This window comes from Carcharhinus amblyrhynchos, chromosome 19, assembly GCF_965287045.1.
Source record: "Carcharhinus amblyrhynchos chromosome 19, sCarAmb.v2.hapA, whole genome shotgun sequence".
NCBI classification, from domain to species: domain Eukaryota; kingdom Metazoa; phylum Chordata; class Chondrichthyes; order Carcharhiniformes; family Carcharhinidae; genus Carcharhinus; species Carcharhinus amblyrhynchos.
Genome location: NC_137342.1, coordinates 29,328,348 through 29,343,022, shown reverse-complemented (window position 1 = coordinate 29,343,022; position 14,675 = coordinate 29,328,348). Strand labels below are relative to the sequence as shown.

Here is a 14,675-nt window from a genome sequence, read left to right as displayed (position 1 = left end):
TGCTCACCCTCTACTAAGCTGTTTCCTTCCAGGGCCTCATTGTCTTCAAGACCCACAACTCTCTGGAAGATCATGTATTGGAGAGCACATCAGATCAACACAGTGACCAAGACCCTTGCATTGGAATGCACCAACTGACTAATCTGGCCTTTGAAATGACATTTTTTGGGAGCTTGATGGCCTGCTCAATGATTTTCCTAGTAAGCAGGTAACATTGGTGGAATCTCCTCTGTGCCTCTGTGTGGAGCTCTTGTCACCAAAGATCTACACTTGCACTTTGGGGATTGGAGTGACCTGAGGCAGCCTAGACTGGTGAAGGATTGAGATTTTATGACAGCTGCCAGGAAAATGCACGCATATATGTCGAAATAACTTGTGATTGTAGACCAATTACTTGAGGGAATGGAAGTTTTAAGGGATTTATATTTGTATTGATAAACATCAGAAATAAAGTATTGTTTTAAGTGAATTTAATTTCATGTTTCTGTGCCTGAAAGTGTAAAACCTATGGTTAGATCCATGCTCGACAAAGGTGTTTGTATGTGTGGGATTTGGCTTCATTTCCAACTGTGATCTTATTGTACTTAGAGAGTGCTATGACATGAAGAATAAATAGGCTAGTGGAAGAATGTGCCCATGGCTTAGCAACTGGAGGTCCTTTTAAGGAACCCTGGCTCAGAAAAGCTGTTAAATTTTAGCTTTATATATTGCAGTTGGAGGCAGGACACTGGGAAATGAACACATCTCAACTCTGCCAGCAGAAACTGGACAGGACAAGGAAGTTACAAAGATTTAGGCTTCCTGAGGAACAGGATACAGTTCAGATAACCAGGGAATTGGGACAGAAAGAATCTCTTAAAATGACTGAAGAGAACAGGGACCAAGACGCTGTTCAGAAGAATTCAAGGAAGAGTAAATGAAATGTCTGAATTAAAGAGACAATTGCAGTAACCAGATATAAAGGGGACAGCAGACTTAAGCGATAAATGAAATGTTTGGTGCCATTTGACTAGAGTCTGAAAACAGACAATTAAAGCAATTGTGAACAGTTTGTAAAGCAGTCGAAACAAAGAAATCCTGGTGTAAAATCCTAGACTGGATTTGCTGTTAATAGTGGAGCTGATGTTTTGTTTAAAAATCTGATTTGAAAACCTGGACTGGATTTCAGAAAGCAAACCCCAGAAAGCATTATTGAGAGAAGATTTCAAAGTATGTTCTTTGGTGGAGTTTGTAACAATCATCTTGGGAAACTCTGAGAAGAAATTCACAAATATTAATTTGGGTTCAGAACAGATTGCGTGTATTTGTCCATAGTCATTTTGTGTGCTTAAAATGGACTTTGTGTGCTAATGAGACCATTGTAGTTTAAGATGTATCTTGTAATCTGTATTAATCTTAAGATCTGTGTAATTAAGATAAGGGGGTCGAAAGGGAAAGTTGTATCAAAGTCCAATTTTTTCACGTCTAATTTTTTTTTCTTGCTAAAACTATTTAGCAACCCTATGACTCTGTTCCTCCATGTTTTATTTAGAAGATGGTATTTTTAGCCAGGGTTCCAATCGGAATCTTTTGGTTCAGTTATGACATCAACTGGGATTGTAACAGAAGCCCTTCTTTTTGATGGATCTATTGGCTGTTTGCTGGGTACTTTGATGACTACATATTTCCTTCACCGGGGGGAATCCAGTGATGGGGGTGACGGAGGTGAAACCTAATTCCTCCTGCCCTGAGACTGTGACACCATCTGAATATACAGTCCTGCTCTAGCTAGCCAACGAAGCCCAATTTGCGTGATGGATTGGTGTGTATCAGTTTGCAAAATACTGCTGAAATTCGCAGCTGATCAATCCTTGGATGGAGCCTGAAGTGAAGAAGTTTAAGTCCGCAGTGACTTGGACAGCTATTGGTGGGATATGGAGACGAAGTTTGGAAGGTGCAAGGTCTTCAATGGTGTGGGCACAAATATCAGTGATCATCTGCATTGAGAGTCATAGTCTTCTGCAGCAATTCATCTGTCATCTCCAAATATCTTTGATTTCAGCAGTAAATCCTGTATTGAGGGTATGGCCTCCATTGCCCCCCTGTCCTTCTTTGCTCTTCCATGCCATGCTGATACTTGGTTCCACTCCTTCTATAGAGGGCTTGGCATTCTTCACCCTGAGCTCTAAACTGACAGATATGCTTACAATGCCAGCTGCAGCTTTCCTTTTAGACAATGGCTGTCCTATAATGGTTAACAACTTCGTGTCCTGCTATTCTGTCTTCATGATGCAGGGGGTTGACAACATCTTTAATACCTAAATGCCGACTGCCCATTCTCCTTGCCACCTGTGTACTTCTAAGAATACCAGGTGCCAAGTACTCCTTTGCAAAGCTGGGGTGATACCTTGGGGTATCCTTGACTGTCTCCCCATAGCTATTTAGAAACTGCCAACTTCTCTGTCTATGAATCTGTGAAACCTGTGCATTCTTTAAAATATTACAACTTCACCCTTCAACATGCTCGTAAGAGCTTTATAGCTATTTAATTGATGACAGTGGGAATCCTGTTCTGCCATCCCACATCCTTAATGATTTAGTAATTATTGCCAGCACATGAGTCAGTAATTGACCTCCTGCTTGGCAGCAATATTTTTTAGCCACCCAGTCCTGCCTCCATTCCCATGTTAAGAGCGCCCTGCAAATTGTCCCCCATTTCAATAATGATCCCCAAAACTTTGTTTATGTGATTGGCAGTGCTAAACTGCCAATGTACTGTATGTGTGAAAAGGTGAAAGCAATTTGCCTTGTGTGCTAATTCTAGATGTACTGTCAGGTTATTGGCTGCACAGCAAATAACAGACTAAAAAAATCCGTTATCAGCGGATAATGTTTGAGTAAACTGTAACTTTCCACGTGGCTCACTGAATAATAATAATGTTGATGCACTGTTTTTAATTGAAAACAGGTTGTGCACTGAACATGATACTATTGATATGTTTAAAAGAAAAACAAGCCCAGTTGTTTGTACAAATGGGGAAGTGAAATCTGTAGAAAGATAGAACAATAGAATTTCACAGCATGGAAGGTGACCGTTTGGCCCATTGTGTCCATGTTGGCTGGCAAGTAGCTCACCAGCCTGATCCAAAAGTCCAGATCTTGGTCCATAGTCCAGTAGATTACAGTATTTCACCTGGATAAAATGCTTTCAAAACGTTATTACGTTGTCTACCTCTATTATCCTTTTCGGGGTGTAATTTCCAGATCCATAGCACCCTCCGGATGAGAACATTGACCCTCATACCTCGTACCTCTTGCACTAAATCTATGATTTCACAATTATAGACCCTTCAACCAGAAGAAATAGGGCGTTCCTATCTACTATCTCCTAATTTTATGTGCTTCTTTTGGGTAGGGATAGACAATAACATCTGCTCTACTATAATCCTCAACACCGGTGCCCCATAAGGCTCCGTCCTTAGTCCCTCACAATACTCCTTATACACCTATGAGTCTGTGGCCAAATTCCTCTCCACCTCGATTTTCAAGTTTGCTGATGACACCACCCTGTCGGGTCAGATCTCAAACCATGATAAGATGGAGAACAGGAAGGATAGAGAATTTGGTGAACTGATGTGACAACAGTAATCTCTCCCTCAATGTCAGTAAAACAAAAAAGATAGTCATCGACTTCAGGATGCACAGTGGAAGACATGCCACTGTTTGCATGAATGGCGATGAAGTGGAAATGGCCGAGAGTTCCAAGTTTCTAGGTGTCCAAATCTCCAACACCCTGTCCGGGTCCCTGTGTGCCGCTGCTATAGTTAAGAAAGCCATTGGCTTTCAGGAGGCTAAGGAAATTTTGATGTGTCTACTATGACTCTGACTAACTTCTATAGATACAGCCAGAAAGGGTGCTTTCTATGATTATCATAGCTTGCTATGGTTTCTGATCTGTTCAAGACCACAAGAAACTACAAATGGTCATGAATGAAGCTCAGTCCATTATGCAAAGCAGCCTACGATCCACTGACTCTGCCTACAGTTCCCACTGCCTCAGAAAAATAGCCAATATGATCAAGGACCCCACACATCCAGGCATACTCTCTTCCACCTTCTTCTGTTGGGAAAAAGATACAGAAGTCTGAGGTCAAGTACCAATCGAATGGACCTACCTTTATAATAAGTTGATCTTTCTCTACACCCTAGTTTTGACTGTAACACTACATTCTGCACACTCTCCTTTCCTTCTCTATGAATGGTATGTTTTGTCTCTATAGCGTGCAAGAAGCAATACTTTTCACTGTATGCCAATACAATCAAATCAAAGGTATTCCCCTTAAACATCTTTGTGTCAAAGAAAACAATCTTAGCCAATTTAATCTTCCTTCACAACTATCTGGAGGAGGGAACGGAGTGCAGGGTGTCGAAATTTGCTGATGACACCAAAATTGGTGGAAAGGCAAATTGTGCGGAGGGTGGGGAGAGTCTACAGAAGGATCTAGATAGGCTGGGCGAATGGGCCAGGAAATGGCAAATGGAATTTAATGTTGGCAAGTGCGAGGTGGTCCACTTTGGTAGGAATAATGGTAGGAAGGATTATTACTTACATGGAGAAAAACTGCAGCAGGTGACGGTGCAGAGGGACCTCGGGGTCCTTGTGCATGAGTCGCAAAAACCCAGCTTGCAGGTGCAGCAGGTGGTCAGGAAGGCGAATGGGATGCTGGCCTTCATCGCGAGGGGGATTGAATATAAAAGTAGGGAGGTCTTGCTGCGGCTGTATAGGGCATTGGTGAGGCCGCAGCTGGAGTACTGTGTGCAGTTTTGGGCGCCGTACTTACGCAAGGATATTTTAGCCTTGGAGGGAGTGCAGAGGAGGTTTACTAGGCTGATGCCGGAGTTGAGGGGGTTGAGCTATGAGGAGAGGCTGAATAGACTAGGCTTGTACTTGTTAGAGTTTAGAAGAATGAGGGGAGATCTCATTCAGACGTATAAGATGATGAATGGGATGGATAGGATAGAGGTGGAGAGACTCTTCCCGCTCAGAAAGGATAGTAGGACTAGGGGGCATAGCCTCAAGATAAAAGGGGGGCGGTTTAGAACGGAGTTGAGGAGGAACTTCTTCACTCAAAGGGTGGTGAATCTCTGGAATTCTCTGCCCGTTGAAGTGGTGGAGGCTGCCTCGCTAAATATTTTTAAGACGCGAGTTGATGGGTTTTTGATGAGAGAGGGGATTAAGGGTTATGGGGAGAGGGCGGGAATGTGGAACTGAGCCACGACAGATCAGCCATGATCTTATTGAATGGCGGGGCAGGCTCGAAGGGCTAGATGGCCTACTCCTGCTCCTATTTCTTATGTTCTTATGTAATTCTCCAGTCCCAGTGTCATAAACGCTTTAATCACAAAAGAACATTCATTTTCATGGTCTAAGAGCATTCGAGAAGAACTGGTATTTCTACTGTCCCTTAAAGGGTTATACAAAGACTCTGGTTGCTACTGTTCCTGGAAAGTACAGCATTTTACAAGAAAAGGTAATTCAGCAGTTTTACAGGAGCTGGAAACCTCTTGACCTTGGTGCACAGTGGTTTATGATTTGAAAACAAAACATGTCTGAAAAACTGTTTTAAAAGCTGATAGGCTGGTTTTGCTTTTGGGGAGAAAACTGAAAGGATTAACAGCTTGGATAAAGAAGACAATAGCTCCAGACCGTATTCAAAAACTGAATGGAGTTGTATGGAACTTTGGTGAGGCCACAGCTAGAGTACTGTGTGCAGTTCCTGTCACCACATTATAGGAAAGATATAGTTGTTTTGGAGTGGGTGCAGAGGAGATTCACCAGTATGTTGTCAGGGATGGAATATTTAAGTTATGAAGAGAGGTTGGACAGGCTTGGATTGTTTTCATTGGAGCAGAAAAGACTGAGGGGTGACCTGATTGACGTGTACAAGATCATGAGAGGCATAGACAGATTGGATAGGGAATAGCTGTTCCTCTTTGTTGAAGGGTCAGTTATGAGGGGACATATGCTCAAGTGAGGGGCAAGGGGGAATGTGAGGAAAATCTTTTTTACCCAGAGGGTGGTCACAGTCTGGAATGTGCTTCCTGGGAGGGTGGTAGAGACGGTTGCCTTACATCCTTTAAAAAGTAACTGAGCAGTTGGCATATCACAACATTCAAGGCCATGGTAAATGGGATAGGGTGGGAGTTCAGGTGTTTCTTGTGTGTCGGTGCAGAGTCGATGGGACTATGATTTTATGATTTAGTATTGCTTTACGTTCTGAAATTGACTGATTTCAAGTTTTCTATGAAGTCTGCCCACAAAGTATGTTTCGCGGATCAGTGCTGAGAAACCAAACGTATAACCGGGATGCCATTTCAAGCATTCCATCCTTTATCCTTTTCCCTTGAACCATTAACTTCTAACCTTTTGGCTGAATTCCTTTGTTTTATTACTTTTTTGGTGTGTGTGAGAGAGTTAGGATATTTAGAGTAGGTATTCATATTTCCTGTTGTATGTCTATAAGCTTTGACTTATGGCTGAACCAGATTGTTTGCATCTATTTGACCCTGAGGAGAACCTCTGACCACATTCACACGCTCACTAAAATATCTTCCATCCAGCTCTGTAACATTGCCTGTCTCTACCCCTGCCTAGGTTTATCTGCTGCTGACACCCTCATTTTTTACCTTTTAGTCCATTCCAACTTTCTCCTGAAGGGCCTCCCATCTTTTATCCTCTATAAACTTCAGGTTATCCAAACTACCTGTATCCTACTTTGCATCAAGTCCCATTCATCTGTTAACCCTGTGTTTTCTGATCTACGTAGGCTTCTGCATCAGAAATACTACTTTTTATTAAAATACAAACATCCTTATTTTCAAAGCCCTCTATGACATTATTTCCCCTCCCCTCTCTTTTTGTAACCTCCTCTAGCTGTACAATCCTCCAAAATATATTCTTGTTCAATTCTGCCTTCTTGTGCATTCCTGATTTCATTGCTCCACCATTAGTCATGCCTTCAGCTGCCAAGGAAGTTTCAGAATTTCCTTTCTTAACCCTTCTGACCCCTCTTTCCTCTTTGTAGAAAGCTGTTTAAAACCTGCCTCTGACAAGCCTCTCGCCATTTGTTGTAATATCTCTTCATGTGCCTCAATTTTTGTTAACACTCTTGTGGAACATTTTATTACATGAAAAAGATGCTTTTGAAATACATGAAACTTTTGAAACTTCTACCAGTTTAAATTTAACATCCAGGCATAGCAGAAGTCCTATGATGTGATCTTTCTGTCCATATGGGAAAGTGCACAATGTAAGCTTTGTAGTAAGTATCATAGTAAGATGTGAATGAATCTAATTTATCTTGTTTGTTGTGGTGTAGTATCTTGATAAATTTATAGAAATTATGATTGGGAGCACCATTTACTAATTTAATGTTAATTTCAGCTGTGGAAATATTTTCAGGTTTGAAAGCACAAAACTTACGTTGGGTTTGGAAGGTCTAGGCTATACGTACTAACCCATCTCCAAAGATGTGCGGGTTAGGTGGATTGGCCATAGTAAAATTTGCCCCTTTGTGTCGGGGGGGGCTAGCAGGGTAATTATGTGGGGTTATGGGGATAAGGCCTGGTTGGGATTGTTGTCTGTGCAGACTTGATGGGCCAAATGGCCTCCTGCACTGTAGGAATTCTATGAATCTATGAAAACTCCTGTAATTGTATCTTTCTGTACTTTTTTTATTTGTTGACTTAGCAAGTTACTTTATGCTTACACATTTTGCCTGTATATCTTGTTTTTGTACATTGAGCATGAGTTTGTCACCGTAAGGATTTCTCTGATAGAAAGTTTGAAAAACACGAATCTGAGGTGGGAACAGGTCTTCAAACAATAAGAGAATTTGCACATATTATTTTTGTTCTTAGTCAGCCAAAATGCTGTTCTGTGCTAGGTTGTAACTATGCCAAATAATGCGACTGAGTCAATTCGAAGAGACAACAGATGGGTGGAATGTCTATAGTGTGTAAAAATATGCAGACGGTACAGTTCTAGTATAGCAACTTCCAGTTGTTATAGCAACAAGCCACTGCAAAACATCTTACTAAATTAGTAATGAGATTGGGTGTAACGTAAGCACAGCACAAGCACACTTGCCTTTACCACTACTTAAGCAACTTGCAAGCAGTAGTGATCTTTTTTCTCTCTTGCAGCCTAAAATGCCCAATGTGTGATTGAGAGGGATAGATGGCGTCTAAAGTGACGGATGCTATAGTGTGGTATCAAAAAAAGGTAAGGAAAGTTTTTCAATTTTGTTTTAATATTTTGGCATTATTTATATACACTCCTGAGAAGAGCTGATGCAAATGTTAGGCTGTGTTCTACAGTTTTAATGTAATTTTTGTACGATACTCTGACCGACAGTGACAGAAATACAAGTGGAGATTTTGGAATACAAGTAGGCCATTCAGCCCCTCAAGCTTATTCCATCATTCAATTAGATCATGGCTGATCAATATCGCAAAACCTTTTACCTGGCTCATATGGAAGAAAAAACAGCATCTTAGACATGTGATGCTCATTTGTAACATTTTGGCATTCAGATTGATCTTTCAGCTGCTTGAAATCAAACAATCAGCTGCTTGTTTGTATTTTTCATCAGTTTTGTCTTCTGATCATAACCAGCAATACTTTTGATCAAATAAGCAGCGTGCTGTATTTTGTCTGATTCAAAATAATCTATGAACTCCAGTGTTAAGTAATTTGTGCTACTGTTTTGACAAACTTTAGAGATAGCAGCAGCATGGTCTGAAACAAGATTATGATCAGAAAAAGTAACAGAAATTGCTGGTAAAACTCCATATGATCTCTATACAAGGTCTGTACAAACATGTGAAATAGGAGCAGAAGTAGTCCTTTTGGCCCCTTGGACCGGCTCTGCCATTCAATAAAATCATTGCTGATCTATTTCTGTGTTCAGTTCCACATTCCCATCTATCCCTGATACTGGCATTCCTGGAACCAATCTCAAACTGTGTCCCAGGCTCTGAGGCAGCAGTACTAATCACTGTGCTGCTATATTAATTAGTTTGCAATGTTTCCGAGTTTTGTGTGATCTCAAATTTGTAAATTGTGCCCTGTACACCAAGGTGTAGATCATTAGTATGTTAGAGTTCTTCATTTAGAAGGAGAGTGACGTATTTGATTCTGAGACTAGGGTCCTGAACAGTCCGAAAGACGTGCTGGTTAGATGTATTGGCCATGCTAAATTCTCCCTCAGTGTACCTGAACAGGTGCCCGAGTTAGGCGACTAGGGGATTTTTACAGTAACTTCATTGCACTGTTAATGTAAGCCTACTTGTGACTAATAAATAGATAAAATAAAAATATTCAATGGCTCTGTTTCCACTGTCTTCTGCGGCAGGGATTCCAAAGTCACACAACCCTCAGAGAAAATAATGCTCCACATTTCTGTCCTATTGGGATGACCTTTAATTTTTAAAACAGTACCCCCTAGTCCTGGACTCTCCCACAAAAGGAATCATCCTTTTACATGCCCACATTGTCAAGACCATCCAAGGTCTTGTGTAAGTCAACCCTCATACTACTTGTGGAGAGAGAGAGAGAGAGATAGAGTAAATATTTTGGGCCCATATGATTCTTCAGAGCTGAAGAAATGTGATGGTTTTTATACTGTTACAGAGAGGGATTGAGCAGTTAGAGTAAACTGTCAGGGATACGTGGGAGCTCAGAAGAGATTGGACAAATGTGTTATGGACACAAGTTGAAGGGACTGTTAAAGACTGTAGAAGATGCTAACAGTGGCATAAAGGTCAGGTAGCAGAACAAGGGCTGGTGCTCTGTGAAAGCAAAAATAAGAACAAGTTACAGCATGTCCCTGTGAGGGGAGAGGGGTGGGGATTGGGAAGGAGGTAGACTGTTTTGAAAAACAAGATGGAGACAGAGTTCATGGTCTGAAATGGTTGAACTCAATGTTAAGTTTGGAAGGCTGTAAAGTAACTGCTCAGAAGATGAGGTACTGTTCCTCCAGTTTGCACTGGGCTTTATTGGAAGTTTGGTACGAGAGCAAGATGATGAATTGAAATGGCAAGTGACAGGAAGGTTGGGACCGTGCTTGTGAACTGAGTGAAGGTGTTCCGCAAAGCGAAACACCTTCTTCCAGTCCCCCGAACCCAATTTCCTTCTTCTAATCCCAGCACTTGCTGTGTATCCACTTTACCCTCTGACTTTCTCCTCTCTGATGCTGAATTCTGTGCTCAGCAACAATTCAGTTTCATCCCTTACACCCTCACCTCAATGAATATCTGGTTTGGCGCGACCTTGAACTCTGCTTTGTGGAAGAAGGGCCATCTTGTTCTCGTGTTTTGCTTTCACAGAGCACTGACCCTTGTCCTGTTATTAACACTTTTTGCTATCTGACCTTTATGCCACCAGTAGCACCTTCCTGAGTCTTAAAATCCATTGCATTCTACCACTCTTCAACTCTGGAGAAGAGTCATATGGACTCAAAACAGTAACTGTTTCTCTCTCCACAGATGCTTGCAGACCTGCTGAGTTTTTCCAATATTTTGTTTTTATTTAGATTTCCAGTATCCATAGTATTTTGCTTTATTATTGTGATCAGAGGTTGTCTCTCTCAACTTTTCAATGCCACTAATTTAAACTTGATGCTAAATTTACATACAAGGACTTTGGGTTGCAAGCAAGTATCCAAAGAGAATCCAAAATGAATTATATTTCCAGGGCCTGCTCCACACACTAAGCACTGTCTACATCAATACATGGCAATATAGTCCCGTGGGATGCTTTATTATGTTAAAGATGTTATATAAGTGCAAGTTTTAGTTGTTGGCATTACGCTGAGTGGCATGCATGTCAGGCACTTTGATCTACTTGGAGCATGTTTACTCAGTAATGTTGGTTTAAATTAAATTGATGAATTAGATCCTTGTGCAAATATTCTGACTACTATTTTCCAGGTTGACTAAGTCTTTTTTTTCATCCCAGTATATCCTTGCTACACCCAAAAATTAGTCAGCCATCTGCAAACATGAATCAACAAATTTTCCATTACTGTAACTATGTTTGGTGACAACCTGTTTTGAGTGATTGTTGTAAAAGTGCACTATCAGGCAGTTTTGCAATACTTACAGTAATTAATTCAAAATGGTGCTGACTCTTGCTGGGGTGTTCATTTCACATCTAAGGAATTAGTTACTGATACAGAATCATAGAGTCCCTACAGTGCAGAAGGAGGCTATTTGGCACATCGAGCTCGCACTGACGACAATCCCACCCAGGGCCTATCTCTGTAACCCCACGTGTTTACCTTGCTAATCCCCCTGACACTATGGGCAATTCACCATGGTCAATGAACCTAACCTGCATGTCATTGGACTGTGGGATGAAATCGGAGCACCTGGAGAAAGCCCATGCAGACCCATGGAAAACGTGCAAACTTCATACCATCACCTGAGGCAGAATTGAACCTGGGTCCCTAGCACTGAGGCAGCAGTGCTGACTATTGTGGCACCTAGAAGTTATGTATAGAATTGTTGTTATATAGATAATGCATTGCTTCTGAATCTCAGGGAGGTCTCTACAACCTTATCCAGTGATCACACAGTAAATGTCAACAGGTTGTCCAGCTGTACAGGACTGGGCGGCACGGTAGCACAGTGGTTAGCACTGCTGCTTCACAGCGCCAGGGTCCTGGATTCGATTCCTGGCTCGGGTCACTGTCTGTGTGGAGTTTGCACATTCTCCTTGTGTCTGCGTGGGTTTCCCCCAGGTACTCTGGTTTCCTCCCACAGTCCAAAGATGTGCGGGTTAGGTTGATTGGCTATGCTAAGAAATTGCCCCTTAGCATCCAGGGATGTGTAGATTAGAGGGATTAGTGGGTATAATATGTAGGGATATGGGGGTAGAGCCTGGGTGGGATTGTGTTGGTGCAGACTCGATGGGCCAAAGGGCCTCTTTCTGCACTGTAGGGTTTCTGTGATTTCTATGGTCTGATGAGGTGATCTTATTGAAACATATGACTCTGAGAGGATTTGATAGGGTAGGTTCCGGGAGGGTGTTTCGTCTTGGAGCAGACTATAGCTCATGCATACAGTTTAAAGCATTAAAATGAAGTCCAAATCAGACACTGCTGGAACATGTACACTTCCCAGAACAGTGACTGGATAACAATCAGATTTGGAGATTTTTCTTAGCCTACAGCCACAGAGGCAGAATCATCAGTTGTTGCTTCAGCTAAGTTGGTGTTGGCTGGGGAATTGAACCAATGAGATTTGATTTTCAATGACTTAGTTGCACACCACAGACGCAATTTAATCAGTAGTTCTGACTTGTGTTTACAGTTCCTGTAGCTTGCTATGCATGATCTGATATTATGATGGTATCTGTGGAAGAACTTTTTATTACCTCCCATAGCTCTAATCACACAATTTACTTCACAGCCTCACACCTTCTGATAATGATTATGGCTGACTACTGCTCGAGTAGATTTCTAGGGTGTCATGTTAATAAACAGAGAAATCATTTTATTGGTGTATGATGTGCCTTTTATGATGGAATTCTCTTCTATTTATTTGTGATGTCGGAAAATAACTCATTAGAATATGCCATATGCTATCAGTATGGAGTCCGAGTGGCACAAATGAATGGAGAATATATGACACATTTTATCTTGAGATACTGACCTTGCAGTAACTTTTCAACTAGTACATGATTTAAACTCTTTGTTTAAGCATTGACAGAACACATGATTTTTGATTGATACTGGGCACTCATTTTGTGTGAAAGTATTGGTATGGACAAGTCTCTTGATAACCTCTCAGCCAGATCATTGGTGAATCTGTTCCTGAAGTGTTGGTGCTTCCCCATTGCAAAATCACTTCAGGCATAAATGTAAAATTTTCTTTAGAATGACATCAAATTGATATCTGTTTCAGGTTTTATATTTTTTGCGTAGAGGTTTGTCAGATAGAGCAAGTTGAATATAGGATCACATACTTTATTATGATTATCACTCAGTGATTATTACTATGGAATCATGGATTTGTTTAGACAAGATGCGTACTGCGAGGAGGCAGTTTTGTGATCAGTATGTAATATTTTTAAGTCTGGTCACATTTAAAAGAATGGTTTAAATCTGCCTAGTGGGTTTCTCTTGGGGCATTTATAGTATATATAAATATGTTATGGTAGCAGTTTGGATTAAGGGGAAATCTGGAATCTGTATCCATTGTTTTGGTTAAACTTGAGGTGGGAAGACGTTACTTGGAAAAAAATGAACTCTAAGCACAGATGTTTAGAATTATTTTCTAAATCTCGTCAGCCTCTTTGTTTTTTGCATGTCTGCCTCTCTGTTAGGCTTTTTTTTCATCCTGGGAGCACATTCTTTTGCTCTTGTGCCTCCTTCTCGGTGGTATTTGGTCAACCTTTATTCCCTGCTGGAGTGATGAAGGATTGCTTTAACATCACAGGTTATTTTGACTCTTCAGATGGATCATGCCATCAATCAAGTGAACTACTCTGTCCTGGATGCATTAAGCTTCCTGAGTGTTAAGCCTGGACTCATCCAGGTGAGTGATGAGTATTCTGTTTCAGTGCTGACAAGCTTCGTAGATGGTGGAAGGGCTTTGAAAGGACAGGAATTGAGTTATTTGTCGTAAGATTCCCAACCGCTGCTCTGCTCTTATAACCATTATGTTGAAAAGACAGTTCTACTTCAGCAGTGGTGACTCCTAGACTATTAATGTTGGGGGAGTCGCAATGATGGAGATACTACTGAAAGAAAAAAGTTGTGCGAGTTCCCTCTTACTTTGAGATGGTTGTTACTCATCACTTGGCAGCTCCATCATAAATATCATTGAATTCCAATCTTGAATGGAACTGAACGCTGAACAAGCAGCCTCACTCCTGACCTAAAACTAAGGGATGCACAACGATGAAACTGAAGATGACTTGGGCATCTGACCAGCACAAGATATCTTCCTTTATATCAGATATGTGTCCAACCACTGGAGAGATTTTCCTTTGACCTATATTGACCTCAGCAGTCTGAGGATTTAGTGCCAACTCAGCAAGGATTTTGAGAGTAGCTATTATTGTTTGTTTTCTGGCAATGATTTATCCATGTCTTGATGAAGACTGTGATGGGATCTGGAGTTGAACAGTTCTAGAGGCACATGAGCTGAGTGTTGGTGAAAAGGTTATTGGTAAATAGATGTTGCTTGTTGGTGGTTTTTATGAGTTCTTCTCTCACTTTACTGATTATTGGATGAATCTGACAAGACCCTATTTGGTTATGTTTGATTTATTCTGGATAAGACATAGCTGGGCTTTCACATTGTCATAGCAGCTTAGTCCTTAATTTATTGGAGCCGCTTGAATAGGGAGTTGTTGAAGTGCCTGATCATTTACTAGAATTGCAAAGTTGTGAGGACTCTCAGCCTTTGCTGTGTTCAGTGCTTTAAGCTGGTTCTTGAAGTTGCCAGGATTGAACTTAACTGGCTTGATTCTATCCTGTGATGGTGTGAATCTTGAGAAAACATGATTAATGTTTCCTAATCAAGACTTTGTCCTGAGTGAGACTTGTTAGGAATCAATATTCACAAGTTTTGGACTCTTGCACATGTGTTCCATGTTATCAATGCTTTCTCACTGAACTTGAAGT

At 41.1% G+C, this 14,675-nt stretch overlaps 1 protein-coding gene across 8 annotated transcripts in view; it reads left to right on the top strand.

Moving 5' to 3' along the window:
* LOC145355394 (protein PHTF2) overlaps window positions 1-14,675 on the top strand; it is a 112,547-nt gene that overhangs the window by 34,769 nt on the left and 63,103 nt on the right. For 5 of the 8 annotated variants that reach the window (XM_080207443.1, XM_080207444.1, XM_080207437.1 and 2 more), the window contains one exon: window positions 8,185-8,263. The exons of 1 other annotated variant lie outside the window; for it this stretch is intronic. In XM_080207443.1, the coding sequence (XP_080063569.1) occupies window positions 8,219-8,263 (45 nt within the window). In that variant the 5' untranslated portion in view covers window positions 8,185-8,218. Of the gene's footprint in view, window positions 1-7,270; window positions 7,290-8,084; window positions 8,104-8,184; window positions 8,264-14,675 lie in introns of those variants that run through there. 2 more of the 8 variants (XM_080207439.1, XM_080207441.1) reach the window with 2 other exon arrangements.